At 41.6% G+C, this 15,647-nt stretch overlaps 1 protein-coding gene across 2 annotated transcripts in view; it reads right to left on the minus strand.

The window, feature by feature from the left end:
• The window catches only part of pds5b (PDS5 cohesin associated factor B), a 43,680-nt gene that overhangs the window by 20,219 nt on the left and 7,814 nt on the right, over positions 1–15,647 (minus strand). For both annotated transcript variants that reach the window (XM_072691527.1, XM_072691526.1), the window contains exons 2-13: positions 15,339–15,465; positions 14,119–14,322; positions 13,753–13,839; positions 13,534–13,631; positions 11,308–11,434; positions 11,118–11,198; positions 8,386–8,526; positions 7,758–7,873; positions 7,574–7,668; positions 6,055–6,200; positions 4,963–5,114; positions 359–472 (exon numbers count right to left, since the gene is read on the minus strand). In XM_072691527.1, the coding sequence (XP_072547628.1) occupies positions 359–472; positions 4,963–5,114; positions 6,055–6,200; positions 7,574–7,668; positions 7,758–7,873; positions 8,386–8,526; positions 11,118–11,198; positions 11,308–11,434; positions 13,534–13,631; positions 13,753–13,839; positions 14,119–14,322; positions 15,339–15,446 (1,469 nt within the window). In that variant the 5' untranslated portion in view covers positions 15,447–15,465. The remainder of the gene's footprint in view (positions 1–358; positions 473–4,962; positions 5,115–6,054; positions 6,201–7,573; positions 7,669–7,757; positions 7,874–8,385; positions 8,527–11,117; positions 11,199–11,307; positions 11,435–13,533; positions 13,632–13,752; positions 13,840–14,118; positions 14,323–15,338; positions 15,466–15,647) is intronic.

Genomic DNA, 15,647 nt, shown 5'->3' on the forward strand with positions numbered 1-15,647 from the left:
TTCTTATTTACTTATCAAATGGGAGACATTTTACACATACTCCCATCAATAACTTTCAAGTTTTACCTATTGTAAAGCTTGTTTAAGGAGGGGGGATGAATGAATGAATGAATAAATAAATGAATAAATAAACAAACAAACAAACAAACAAACACACACACACACACAGCATAACAACGACAGGAAGAATTCTGAAACACAGTGCACCGAAATTTTCTGGGGTGGTCTTCATACCGTGAAAATCTCATCAAATCTCATACCATTGCAACCCTACCTATTACTACCCCTGATTTATAATAAATAAATAAATAAATAAATAACAATAATACGTGTATTAAACAGGTAGAGGTGGACTTACTTTACTGCATTTGAATCCAACGTAGCATAAAGGTAATACAGACACTTCATCCGTTCTGTAGTCTCTAGATTGTGAGGCACCATGTACTGTGCAAAGATTCGCTCCACAAGCAACCTGCCAGGAACAAAAGGAAGTTCACACTGTTCACTGCCGCGATCCAGCAGGAATGTTGCATAGGTGGCATAAAGCTACTCTACTGTCTACAGTTATTTAGTGATTTCACTCTGAAGACTGCCTTGGACAGAGACCGACTTCTTAAGCTACATTAATATTAAAACGTTAAGGGATTAAAGGGCCAGGCTGGTATAGACACACACAGATTTACAGAAAGTGGAGAACCGAAATGCTGCATACGTAACACACAGTAGTGTTTCACACTGCACTAAGAACTGACAGACAGAATTAAAAACTGTGGTAATGTGCTCTTAAGGTCTTAAGGTAATGATTTTCTATGCATAATCGAGGATGGTGTGGTCTAATGCACTACCACTATGGCCCAGGGTGAGCATCCTGAGCCATGCGGCTTTGTCATCAGCAGCCTGAGTCAGAGAGTGCACAATAGGCTGGCAGGTGGCGCTCTCTCTCTCTCTCCCCTCATCACTTTTAAGCAATGTTGGTTGGTGTCTGTTAGCTGGTTTGGCTTTGCTAAAGTGAATCAGGTGAGCTTCTGGTGGAACTGACCTCTGAATGTATTTGTGTGCTAATTCAAAGCCATTCATTGTTTAATGGGCAAAACAACTGCAGACACATGTAAGCCTGCCCAAGAATTTTGCATAGTACTGTATACACCAATGAGCCATGAGATTAGCACCACCTGCCTAATATTGAGTACGTTCAAGTCATGGGCTCCTCAAAACCTCTGAATGCTTCCTGAGGAATCTGGCATTAAGACATACAGCAGAACCTTTAAGTCCTGCAAGTTGTGAGATGGGGCCTCCCTGGATTGCATCAATAGGCCAGCTGTGGTGCTCAATGGAGCTCATGACACTGTTGCCGGTCACCGCCTATCCTATTCTCTTTGACCACTTTCGACAGGTACTCTATACTACCCACAAGAAAACCCCCACAAGACCTGCCTGATGGTTAGGAGATGTTCTGAGCCAGTCGTCTAGCCATCACAGGTTGGTTCTTACGCCTCAGATTCTTACGCTTGCCCAGTTTTCCTGTTTTTAACACACATCACCTTCAAAAACTGACTGCTCACTTGCTGCCTGATATATCCACCTCTTGACAGAGGTCAGAGGTGTAGATAAAGACCTTTTTCTCCGTCTTTTTCTCACCAGTGGTGCTAATGTTATGGCTGATCAGTGTGTGTTCTGAAAGGGCCACTTTTTCATCAGAGCTGACTGAAATGCAGGGATATTTCATACCCAAATGGCAATGGTTATGTACAGACTAGGTGGTAAATACTTTGGAGATTTTCATTTTATACTCCAATAGTTTTAATGAGACACTGCTTTATGGACAGATCTGTATTATAAAATACTGCTGTAATGAGGGAGGACCTTTTCAGAACCCAATTTTGGTTCCCATTTGTTTTCTTTTCCTATTTCTCAATAAATTTTATACATTTTACATGCATTTGTGATAATATGCTTTTCTAAGTACATTGAGGAGACTGTTAGTGCTTAATAAACACTGATCAGCTGCAGGCTTCATTACTAACAGTGTAATTAGACTGGTTTAATTAGATGAAGAGCAGCAGATGTTGAGTATAAATCACTGTATTCAGTACGGGAGAGGATCTGAACAGCAGTTTATAAGAATCTGTCGCTACTGAGGTTTTTAGTCTGTGATTACATATTTCACGATAAGTCTTTAAATATGGTGATATAGTATTTTTACCATATCGCCCAGCCCTACTTTGTATTCAGCCTATATACTTCAGCGTGACTCATGTTGCTCCCCAGCAGTGCAACTATCTAAAGTGTACGTATCCTATTTTTTTTGGAGGACACCAAGTCCAAGGTAGACAATACATTCTGGTGATGCTGTGGTCAGCAGAAGTTGGTAATTATCTGCAGTGATGTGTTCATCACCAATAAAACAGGGTTGTTATGATCCAAACAAGATCTCAACAAACATTATTGGGTAGGTTTTATATTTAAGGTGTGAAAACGTTGAACATTGCAGGTTTCTGTCAATTCTAATGTCACGTTCCCCTCTCCTCATCTCTGTAGTGAGCCTGTATGAGGAGCATCAGGACCAGTGTGCAGCTTCCTGATGCTATTAGTGTATTCTCTCCGTCCTCTCCCCACACTATAAAACACTCCAACCTGCAGGCAGCTCACACTTCATCATTATTCCCAGCCACTCAGGTCTGGCACAGCGCAGCTCCATACAGAGAATGTGAAAGCATTGTTAGAGGAGCAGGAGACTCACTGGTTCTCACTGGGGGGAAAAAAACTCTACGTAGCATAAAGTGGCACCTAGGTCCTATGCAGTCAGGGTCATTAATCTTTCAACACTGATGTTTATTATGGGCCATGCAAATTCAACAGAACATAAAAGATCAGAAAGGAAAAAAAGTATATTAAAAGCCTTTATCAAAAGCACCAAATATTTCCCCCAACACAATAGGCAGCAGAAGCACTGGAACACTGCAGCCTAAAAGGATTTTATATGAGCCATTATTCACCCAGACAGTGTTTTTCATTTCTCGCTCCCCATTTTTCTTTGCACCGACTCCACACATTTGCTAGGAGTGCTTTTTTATAAACTAATTAGTATACCAGTAAAATTGGCTTCATGGCACTTGTGTATTGCCTATATTTTATCACAGAGTAATCCATATTTATTAGTACAGTTACACGCTTTTCTGTTGGCCCGGGGGAAAATGCCTGGTAGGATATTTCAATGACAATTACTATCCCCTGCAGTCGCTTACACGTTCGGGACCCTAGGAAGGATATTCATGAGTCAAAGGAACAAAGAATTTAAACAAATGGCAAGCACTGCCTTAGCAAATATGATGATGGCACAATCAAGGATGCCACACTACACACATATAGAGCCCCCCAGCCCCCACCACACAAAAAATAAATACATAAATAAATAAAAATAGCCTGCTCAAATATTAAAATATTATTTTCCAGGACAGGCTCTCAATGATGGCATGACTCATTAGAGTCATTAGACATCTGACTCATTAGATGGAAATGATGGCACCATAATCGTAATACACAGATGCCCTTTTTTATATATTTACTAAAGATGGAGCTTCACAGTACAGTTCTGCACAGGAATTCACAGGCTAATATATTAATTAATTAAATAAATAAATAAATAAAGTATCATTATTGTTTAATTTATTATTATTATTAATTTATTTATTTTATTTCATCTTAAAAAAAAGAAAAAGAAGCCTATATACTTCAGCGTGACTCACGTTGCTCCCCAGCAGTGCAACTATCTAAAGTGTACGTATCCTATTTTTTTTGGAGGACACCAAGTCCAAGGAAGACAATGTACATTCTGGTAATGCTGTGGTCAGCAGAAGTTGGTAATTATCTGCAGTGATGTGTTCATCACCAATAAAACAGGGTTGTTATGATCCAAACAAGATCTCATCAAACATTATTGGGTAGGTTTTATATTTTAAGGTGTGAAAAAGTTGAATATTGCAAAAAAATTAAAAAATTAAAAAATAAAAAGAAGCCCTGCATGATGATGCAAGCTTGAATGGAAAGATTGAGGTGGCATCTTTAATCACCAGTAAAGAAGAACAGCAAAGGGTTTTTTTATTCATCTCACTGTCAAGTTAAATAAATTAATAAACTAATAAATAAAAATTACACTTCTAATATCAGAGTGACCATATGACACATCACACTCTATGGTGATATACTCTCAAAATGGGTCTCCAGTAAGTGGGGTCTTTACTCTGCTTCCACACTAGTTTTATACATTCTACAGATATGTGAATTTGAATAACGCCAGACTGATGACACTGGGAGAGGATTTCAACACCAGTTTCAAGGCGTTTCTGCACCTGTGAAGTCTGTATAGGATTGGCTAAATTATCAACTGATTGCTGATTTGGGCTGAATATGGTCAGTCATCAACACTGATTCAGAGTCTATTAGTCCCTCCATCTCTAGCATACAGTTGTTAACGTATTAGCTTGTAGCACAATTAGGCACAGCATCTATGCAGCAAGAAACTAGTTTGAAAAAGCCCACTGTGCAGTTTTACCAACTGAAAATAATAACTTGCAATTATAAACTGATTATGGAAACACTACAATAAGGCAGATGTGTGGCACTTGTTATTTGTGCTGCATCACAGCATGTATTTAAAACCAATACAAGAACATATGCTATTAACTAATGATAAACTATGCAAACTGTTAAACCACTAAAAAGATGAAACCTACAATATGGATATACACATCTGATATTTTCACCTGGACAGCTCCAGAACCAGGAGCCCTCCTTCCATTAGGGGATCTGAAGTGGCTCTTCATAAACCATGTAGTAGCATATAACTCAATGTAAGAGAAATGCTATAAAAAAATAGCATAAAAACCCAAACATGACTCTGGCATATTGAAACCAAGAAGAACCAAGAAGGACAAGCTCCTGGTTTTGAGAAGGTTCTCTCACCGGTCATCTATGCTGTTCTGATAGTAGATGTGCAGCAGTTTGTCTTTGATCCAGGAGATCTGTTTGGCCGCCTCCTTTCCTGCTTCCCCCTGCAGCGAATACTTCTTATAGATCTGCGCAAGACCCATCATAGCTTCCTTACGGACCCTCCACTGCAACAGGAGGGAGATAGAGGAACGCTTTAGCCCAAGCATAATGTTGAATATTTGAAATGGCACTTCTGTCACGAAATAAACACAAAGTAAAAGGGTGGAAAAACAGCCTCTGAAGTGGAGAGAAAGTAGCATTCATAAGCAATACCGACCTCTTATGGAATAAACAATGAGGTATAGTCAATATCAATACATCACTGAGATATAAATCTGCTGTGGTAGAGGGTGCATATGCAACAGTAACAGGCAACTGAGGGTACAGGTTTACAAGGAATATGGTAGTGAAGGGTCTTATTTTTAGCTTAAAGTCATAATAATAATAATAATAATAATAATAATAATAAAATCTAATTAAATCACAGACAATTTAGCTGGCTTGCCAAAATATCTGGATTGCAAATGAGCAAAATCAACCTAATAATAATAATAATAATAATAATAATAATGATAATAATAATAAAGACAGCTGGGCTAGGGAACAAAATAAAGGCAGCCTTATAATAAAAGGTGGTTCACCCGACCTTCTTGTCCTCATCTACATATAACAGAACGAACAGAGACGCTGTAGGTCAGCAGCAGGATCATTCATGCAGGTGTACAGAATGAGGATGAATTAGATGCCTCCCTGAACGTGGTCTGAAGAAAAGCTATATGTGAGTAATGGTTCAATTTTTCACTGGACCTCCTCTGCTTGGCAGCTCAAAGAGTCTGCAGATTAGATTAGGAGGAGAAATGGAGTAGGTCTGGAGAGAAACCACAGAGCTAATGTGCACAAGCACCACTAGCCAACTGCAGTGATGTCACATGGTTTGAGGGTCTTGTCCTTTTTGTGGCGCTAATGGTATAAGAGTTAGGAAAGGAACAGCACCACCCAGACACTGTTTAACACTTCAACTAAACCAGATTCTCAAAACCGAGCACGAAAGAACCCTGCACTCACCCTCTTGTCGAGCGTTCTCTCTCTCACAAAGTTCAGCAGGGGATCGTTGACGAGCGCGAGGTCTTTTTTGGAGGCAGTAACGATGGACACGATCACATCATGCCGGATAGCTTCCTCTGGATCGTGGGACCTCACTTTGAGGTATTCTGTAGGCACAACAAGGTCGGTTAACGTCAGAGCAAAAATATTCAACTGTAAAAATCAACCTTTCACACTGAATCGACAAAAGTATTGGGACACTTTCTCATTCATAGTTTCTTCTAAAATCAAGGGTTTTCTTGGGAAGAATGCTTTATATTAGATTTTCTAGAGCATTGCTTTGAGAATTTGATTGTACTCAGCACCAAGAGAGTTAGTGAGATCAGGATGTTGGACGTGCACCAGTCCACCTCATCCCATAGGTATTGGATGGAGCACAAACCATCATGCCAGAGAATAGTTCTTTCACTGCTCCACAGCTCAATGCTAGGGTGCTGTATACCCCTCTAGTCCATGCCTGGCATTATGCAGCATGGTGCCAATAGGTTTATCTGAGCCAGAGTCCTAACCTATGGGAGGTGCTTCTCTGCAGGAACTAGACAAGCTAGGTGTGCACATTTGCACATCTGTCTCAGCAATGGATGCACCGTAAAGTAGCTAAATGCATTCATTACATGGGGTGTCCACAAACATTTGGACATCTAGTGTAAATTCACACATCCTGTCCAAATAGCCCTGTTCAGAACGTCCAGTTTGAGGGCTTGTCCCTTTAAATGATCATGAGCCACTGCTCACCTCACAGACCCAGTTTCTTAACTCCCCTCCCCTGCTCTGGACATATTTTTTAACTTTACTTCTAGAATTATTTTGTTCCCCCGTTTGCACTAGCTAACTAGCATTTACTTCACCTTGAGTTCATTGCTCTCGCTCACTCACCATGCATTTTCAATATAGCGCCCGCCCACAAATGCTCTCACAACCTGACAATATTGACCAGCGGCTGCCTGGGGAAGCTAATATGGTGAAGCACTGATAGGAGGGGGTGGGGGACTGTATAATTCCAATGAGAAGACTTGTGACATAGCAAAGCCAAACCTAAACGTCTTGCTAAACTTAGTTAAATTAGTTCACATAAAAACCTCGTCAATTGTCTTATTCCAGTGTGGGTTTGTGGATTAGTAGGTACTCCAAATACCTAAATGAATGTGTATTTATTTTAAAGTATTTCAAGCTAGATTTATTTCATGACCAATTTAGAGGTTCATTCTTTTTCTACTTCAATATCTGATGCAGCACTTTCTGCTGATGCTGTCTACCACATGCCCGATTCCAATATGCCAACTCCAATTGTGAAAGTGATGCACCTTGTGGTATATTTAAAAACCCATTTGTGAAACACCTGTGACCATTTACTTTTGCTGGATTGCACAAATACATTGAATTCATCAGGATGTTCAAAGCACCTAAGCACACCATACAGTTAGATGACTCATTTGCATGTTCCCACCTTGCTGCAAGATCAGGATCACTATACACATACCTGTGAGGTCTTTAGCCAAGTCTGGATGGTTCATCAGGCAGTGACTGGCAAACTTCACACACTCCAGTCGAATGGGAACATGAATATCATTGAATCTGAAGAAAGAGCAAGTATTTCGAATCACTGACCAATGATCAGCAAGGGGTTCGAGAATATGTACTGCGCAATAATGAAGACGCTCTACCTCCCAAGGTAGCACTGCCACAGAGGTTTGTTCTGGGAAGCGAGCTCCGAATCCTTAGCCCCAAACATCTTCGCCAAGAGCTTCACAACTTGAAGACGCTCATCGTTATCGTTACTCTACAACAGAAGCACATACAGGCATTCAGCTCAGAGCCTTTTCCATAAATACAGCTGCAGAAACTAAAGCCAGGATCAATTAATTCAGCTGAAATGAATGAACTCATTTAGTCTGTTCTGCCTCCCTGTTATTCTACTTCGTATGAAGACAAAAGAACAAGTCTTTTCTAAAGCCTTTATCAATGCCCACACAGAGGGCAATAAGACCGGCATACATGGATGACTCTCAGTGAATACACCATTTATTATATACACCTAGAACATCCAGACTAAATGAATTATCCAATATAGAGCTTGGCCTAAGGCTGTAGCCAACAGATGGAAATTTGCATGCTCAGAACACACTGATTAAACCTGGGTCTAGCAGTACGAAACAGGCTGCCAGAGGGCAGCAGACTTTCTTCTCAGTTATTGCCATCGTTCATCTTCCCAGCATGTTTAGACTGTATATTAAAACTCAGTCACGCTTGCTCTCCATCATGCGGCTAAGTGTTAGAGCTGCTCCACTGTACCTTGAGTTTAAACTCTAGCTGAGGCAGCACAGACAGGAGTAGATGACTGTCGATGTTGTAAAGCTCCAGGATTAAATCAAAGACGTGCTCCGACAGGTCGCTCACTGATGTCTTCCCCAACATCAGCACCTGGTTAAAGAACTGAGAGAAAGACAGACGCACTTCAGATACCTCCATTCATCACTGTCAAAGTGAGCGAAGCCGCCCTCCTGCTATACTGTTCTGGGATCAGCTCTAGTGTAACTTCAAGTACCAGCTTTTCTGCCAAGATAAGAGATGAATCCACCTCTTTTTGACAGGATTTCACTTTTTCACTCAGGTTTGTCTCTGCTCCGCTATTGTAGCTTCACATCGTGACATTTACTGTCAGGTTCAGCCACGCTTATCTTTATGAATCACTAACAGCACCTGCTTATGAGGGAAATAAATGATAGTGGCAGATTTCAGATACATTAATGCCGCATTTCACACATTTCACAAAGGTAAACCTCCAGTAGGGGTGAGCTATATGGTTAAAATATGTGGGGCAGTGGCGGGTTCAATACCCAGGCTCGGCAAGCTGCTACTGTTGGGCCTATGAGCAAGGCTCTTCACCCTCCCTGCTCCCTGGGTGCTGCAGCAATGGCTGCCCATCGCTCTGGGCACGTGTGCCAACTGTGTTTTACTGTGTTCACTGCATGGATGTTTTGTCTTTAACCAAGATTTTAACAATACACAATATTTGTGATATTTTGCCATGTAGCCAAACATAAATCAGTAGCTGCAGATGGTGAAAAACACTATGCAGATTGTGTCCTATACTAAGTACAGTGATTTGAACTCTTTTTTTATCTTTACTCCATCCAATTAAAGAAGTAAATAAAAGGGTACAGTTGATACAGTTGGTACTGACGATATCGCTGATAATCCTAAAAACATATGGTGGAACAGGATGACAAAATTGATCATGATTTGATAAAATATCTTCATATGGCTCACCCTTAACCTCCAGTAACAGCACCAATGATGATATATAAATAAGCAGACGTGTTACCACAATACTGTTTGCTCCAAATATCACAAATCTGCACTTCAACAAATATGACAAATACCAAAAAGAAATTCTTTTTGGATGTATTTTTTTCTGAACTTCTTACAAAAATATAAAAATTACTTTTTTAATCACAAAATATATCTCGAGAATTAATATAATTAAGTTTTAGAAACATTTTAAGAACAACTGGTTTTCTTAAAGTGTTAAACCACCTCACACAGGTAAGAGTTCCGAAAATCAGCCTCTATAATCAGTATAAAATAATAATCAGTTGAAAACGAGCAAATTACTAGAATTAATATATAAATTTCACAAGACTGAACATTAAGACTGCTCTTAAAAGTACTGTTAAGAGTCTAAATAAGAATATAACTAATATATAACACTAATATAACTAATATAATAATAGCTGTCCAGTTCTCAGACTTTCCAAGGAGTATCTCTTGCCCTACAGACTGTCATTTCTTCATAGTTTTAGTTTTTAAGATACATTTGATCAGATTTTCACCCATTTTCTCCCCAATTTGGAAAGCCTATTACCCAACCCGTACACCAGTGAGGGTGGACCAACACATGCCCCCTCTGACGCGTGCACAATCAAATCAACTCGTTTTTGAAGCAACATTGCCGGGCACCTGCAGATGCCGGTGACCGCCAGCACCTCCACTAAGCAATGTGGGTAGAAGAGCGCCATCTATCCTCCCTAGAGAGAGCGAGGCCAATTGTGCTCTCTCTGGGCCTCGGCTGCCGATGGCCAGCAGCATGACCGGGATTCGAACCAGCGAGCCTCTGATCGAAGTGACAGCGCATTAGTCTGATGTACCAATCAGGCAACTTTTGTGGTATCCCTGTGCATCCCTAATAAACATCAAGTTGCTAATAAACATGAAACAAGAAAAAAACAAAAAAAAGCCCCCCCACATTAAAAAGGTATGGACTTACTGGTCATATTGTATAATTCAAGTACTATACTGGAGTTGGGAAGTTTTCTCTACAATCTACCACGAATAATCAGAGCTATATTTTCTTATGTTTACATCCCAGTGACTATTTCCCCCTCCCTATTTAACAACTATGCACGATCCTAATGAAGGTATAAGCTTCCATCACCTGTTAGCTGTTAGATTAGCCTCACAGCTCCTGTGCAAACCTAAACAAGAACACTTCTTGCAGGAATCACTACATGTTTGGCAAGTAGAACATTGTGCAAGTTTCTTGTCTTGCCATTCACAGAAGCTTAGTATTTAATAATGGCAGACCGGCACCCCCAGCAACATCAAATGGCAACCATGAGCCCAGACAGCAGCTCTCCAGCGCTTCCTAATGACCCTGTAGTGCCCCCCCACAGCCTGCTGTCCTGTCACTGTGGAGGTCTCCAACCCCAGCAGGACATCTGTACTCGCTCGCTCTAAAGTTTGAGCACTTTTAATGAGGACTGTGGGGAACAGACCCACCGGCACAGCACACTGCCGTCTGCTCCTGTGGGCGCTAATGATGAATGTGGTCAAACTGAAGCTCGTATTACAGCCTAACATTGTGGTTGTTAAACCTAGCTTCTTCTGTATGCGCGAAAGTGCTTCTGATCATCGCACAGTCGCTTGAGGGTACATGTCAAACCACAGAAGCTTGTTAAGAATTCCAAAAAAGACATTCATATGAAAACAGACCATTTAAGCCTATAGCTGTAAAACCCACTTACATTGGTTATGTAAGGCTCTATGGCCTGCGCGGTCCTCTTCAGTAAGGCTTTGGCCAGGTCATATGCCTGCTTATTGAGATTCTGCAGAGAAAAAACAGATTTCAGGGAGAGTATGAGCTCTGAATATTACATATAAAAGTGTGCAACCAGAAGCAGCATTTTTATTAAATGGAGTATTTGTGCTTTGTACCTTATGTGCCGGAACCAAGTTGACCAGGACAGTGTCCAGAAGCTCTTGAGAGACGGAGTCACCCTCACAGACGATTGAGCTCATCAGGTCCACCATGTGCATGTGCACCTTCTGATTGTGGCCATTGCTGAGGGGAGAACCACCCAATAAGCTCTTCCAACAGACTCTACCAATAGCAACACTAACAACTAATAGAAAAGGATGCACAGATATGGAAACGGTGGGCTGAGGCCAACATCTTATATGTATTCGCAGATACATCGTCACGGCCACGCAAAAACCTCATATCCTTCATATCATTTCAATGTCAAATTTTGAAGCATTTCTATTGGTCCATTCATCATAAAATGTCAATAGTCATAAGTCGAAAAGAACAGCTGCCAAAGCCAAATTGAGTCAAAGTGAAAAACAGCAACAAAAATAATAAAATAAATAAAATAAATAAATAAATAAATGGAGATAAGGTTTTTGCATGATCACCATAGGATATATCCATAAAATTCAGAAAAGAATTGTAGAAATTAAAACTATAGAATGACTGTGGTTCCATGCCCTTCTATAGAAATGATGCCAAAACTGTCCATCATGTCAAATTTGCAACCAGAGTCTGAGAAGTACAGGCAAGAGGCAGAGTCAGACTCTCCCACTCATTTGGTAGACACGCCCCCTATTACTAGCTACCAGACCAAGCGTGTCTCAGACCACCTTCACTTAACTTACAGCCCAGAAGCAGAGCGGTTTTCCCCCCTGGATTCCCAGTTTGTCCGGTAAGCGACCGCTCCAGTAGTAAAAGTGCAGCTCGTGTAGGTTCCACTACAACTCAGCTACTCCATGAAATGAACAGCAAGGGTGCCATGCAGTTTCTGCAGACGACCAGTCACTTCCAGCTAAGGCCGCCAATCACTTCATTCCTAAGCGTAACCCCGCCTTCTTAAGTTGGAGCAGAATAAGGGATTAAGCACTGATATCTGGGGGAGAATTAAAAATGTAGGTTTTTTAAAGTGCAGGTCCATCATTGGCCACCAGGGAAGCTCTCTAGAAGCCTGACCCAAGGTGAGGCGTTCAGGGCTTCTCCCTTTCGACGACCTGGAAGAACATCTTCCTGCTTAGGCCGACCCAATGCTTCCACTATTTACTGTGTTAGCTTGGTTACATTTTCCAAACACTAATCTTTGGAGAAAGCAGAGGGTGAGGGTCTTTCTGCTTTTGCTACCTTCTCTCCTGGTTTGCTAGCAGGGAGTTCGGGTAGATTTTTTTTAGGCATTTAGGCTTCTTTTGTTTTAGGTTTCGTTAGACTTGATTTCATTTGTTTATTTTGGCAAAGGCTCACCTTTAACTTTGACCCTACTGAGATTCATACTGGTGCATATTTCTATACAGTGTCCGGTGTGGGGTTTAGCAGAGGGTCTTCGGGGTTGGTCTAGCAGAGGGTTGTGTTAAGGGTTGTGCCTGGGTTGTAACATGCATTGCTGATATGGAATAATCAAATTTGATTCATCTAGGAGTAGTCTTAATGTTTTGGTGCATTTGTACTGAAATCAATCATTTTCAGTCGTGAACTGAATCTAAAGAAAACAAAAAAACTTCATATTTCAGGAAAAATAAACAAACAGTGACAGTGTGTAGCTTACACCCCTCGTGATGAAACCTGGAGGTAACCTGCTCACAGCTTTCTGAATCTATTTCTGCAGGTGCTGCATTACACAGAGTGAGAGGAAGAGAGGTTTTCACATTCCTTCTCCCCTACAACCCAACCCAACCCCCCTCCCCGTTTACACATGAGCTCATCAGCTATCCACTGCGTTCCCTTCGGTGAGGATATTTCCAGCTGGGCGAGCAACAGAGGGTGAGATGAATCACCCCTGTACGCAGCTTTTACACAGCATGCCCAATGAGGGGTCCCACTTGGGACTCACACACACACACACACACACACACACACACACAGTCAACCAAACCTCACGCAGGGAAATAATATCAGCAGACAGGAGGCTGACAGCTCATTACAACATAATGAATAAGCCACAGCTTTCCATTTACATCAACGCATGGTAAACTACAGCCGTGTCCTTCTGAATTACGGTGGCGGGAGGACAGAACGGCCGCGAGCTGATGTGTGCAAGAACAGAGATAGAAATTGTGGACAGACGCTGAGGGAGCTGTGTGGGGAAAGCACAAAGCCTTTTCCATACAGGAAGAGAGAGGCCGAGAGAGAAAGAGACTCACTTGATCACTTGGAAGAGGGTTCTGTACAGTTGAGTAAATATTTCATTGCTGTCCTCCAACTCAAAGCAGATGTTGTAGGATTTCACCCAAGCAATATTCTGTCAGGACAAACGACGGGTGGAAAAAAAAAAGAGAGAGAGACACAATATTGCTATGCAGCCAGATTTCTGCTTAGCTGAAAAAATTGTAAAAATGAACCGAGCATCTCTCGTCACGTACCTCCAGCAAGTAGAAATATCGATTGAACTGGGCGCTTTTGGTGTCCTCCAATCCTTTCAGCTGTCGAGTTATGAACATAAATATATCCTGGGGGTTGAAGAGGAGAACACAAGCATGAGCTAAATATTTAACACCCTGTGGATTCTAGGCTGCTCAAACACTCGTTTTCCTTCACTTAGGCACTAAAACTGCCTTCTCACCAAACTCTCACAGCAATTAGCATCCCAGACGAACACCTTGAATAAGGATGTCTCAACTCATGCAGATCCTCTAGTAGGATGGGGACCAGGTCAGCTCGGATATCGATTTTGGTCATTACAGGTGTATTTAACTGTAGCCATAAATTTGCACACACAGCTCTCCTACCTTTAGCTTATCTGGTGACGTGTAGGGTGCCTCTGGGGCGTAGATACGGAAGATATCAGCCAGGCAGCAGGCCACCAGTAGCCTGACGTCTTTGTCTGGATGCTTCAGGAAGAAGTCTGAGGCCAGGTGCAGGGCCAGGTTCAGGTACAGCTCTTTCTCCTCTTCTGAATCTTGATCCATGTCCATGAAGGTCTTCACCACCATCTATAAAACAGCAGCACCCGGAGTAATGAACCCTTTGCCACTATTCTTATAACTGTATGAGAAACCTGTGCACGCAGAGAATATGGATGTGACCAGGCGTGTGGTGGTGTGTGTAAAATCCAGCCAGTTTTGCTGTAACCTGAACCTGAAAATCATCTAAGCCCACTTTTACACTGTGTAAGGAAAGATGTTATGGGAAATGGGAGGCTACAGCACAGCTGCCATCTCTGCCATCGCTTTTGCACACTTCAGGCCTGACCACGGCAAAGAGTGCGGTCTTCTGCTGCTATTGCATGAACGGTGTTTTATTGCCTGCTGCTTCATTTGGAATATTTTAATATTAGGGCTGAAATGGGTCAGAAAATAAGAGAAATAAAATAGAAGTTAGTTAACTTGATGCCATTTTTCAGCCTATTTTGTAATATTTTATTAAATATTATGTTCCACATTAATGGCCAGTCAGTGGATCACAACAGAGAGTCAAGTATAGGGCAATATTATGAGCCTCTAATCGACACAATCTTGCTCATGTCAGATATTCCCTTATTTTATTTTATTTATTAAAATCTAAGGGTACTTTTCCCCACTGTGTGTGTTCATGTACTGTCCCCTTAAAAACATACTACCCTCTGTATAGTCACCTGACTCCACCCCATCCAGTCTGTGACAGAAAACAACTCAAACCCGAAGCCAATTGAGCAAATCGAGCATCTTCTATAATCCTTCAATATCTTTTTTTCTTCAATTAATCGTGATACTGATTTGATCAGCACTGCTGTTTTCTGACCTGCTTTTTCCTGGGTCAAGACCGCAGTGGGTCCAGAGAGGGTGCCAATTCATCAACTGGGTAACCACACCCCCTCATCCCCCTGGACAATTCAGTCTAGCCAATTAACCTAGCATGTGTTTTTGAACCAGAGGATTGAACCCGCAACCCCAGGCAACGGCTGTGCCACCATGCCGCCACAAAGACACTAATCTGAACTACAGTGATTTCGACTTGAACTGAACTTTACCTTGAGCCTCCGCACCATCTCCTCCTTGGAGATTTTATCGGAGATCTCCTTCACCCCCGGCGGGTAGGTGATCTTGCCATCTGTGGCTCGATTCTTGGAGTGAGCCATGCTCTCCAACTAGTGCTCGCTGCAAAATACAGAAAAATACAGAATATTAAAATTCACAAGTTCAGCTGATAAATGTGGACATTAGTAAGACAGGACAGTGCAATGGACCTGGAAAGGACTTAAGCATGTCGCTAGTGGGGTTCGGATGACCGTTTTTGAGTCATGAACCAAATCATTTATTAGGAATTAGCAAAAAATAAG

This window comes from Salminus brasiliensis, chromosome 11 (genome assembly GCF_030463535.1).
Source record: "Salminus brasiliensis chromosome 11, fSalBra1.hap2, whole genome shotgun sequence".
In the NCBI taxonomy this organism is placed as follows: domain Eukaryota; kingdom Metazoa; phylum Chordata; class Actinopteri; order Characiformes; family Bryconidae; genus Salminus; species Salminus brasiliensis.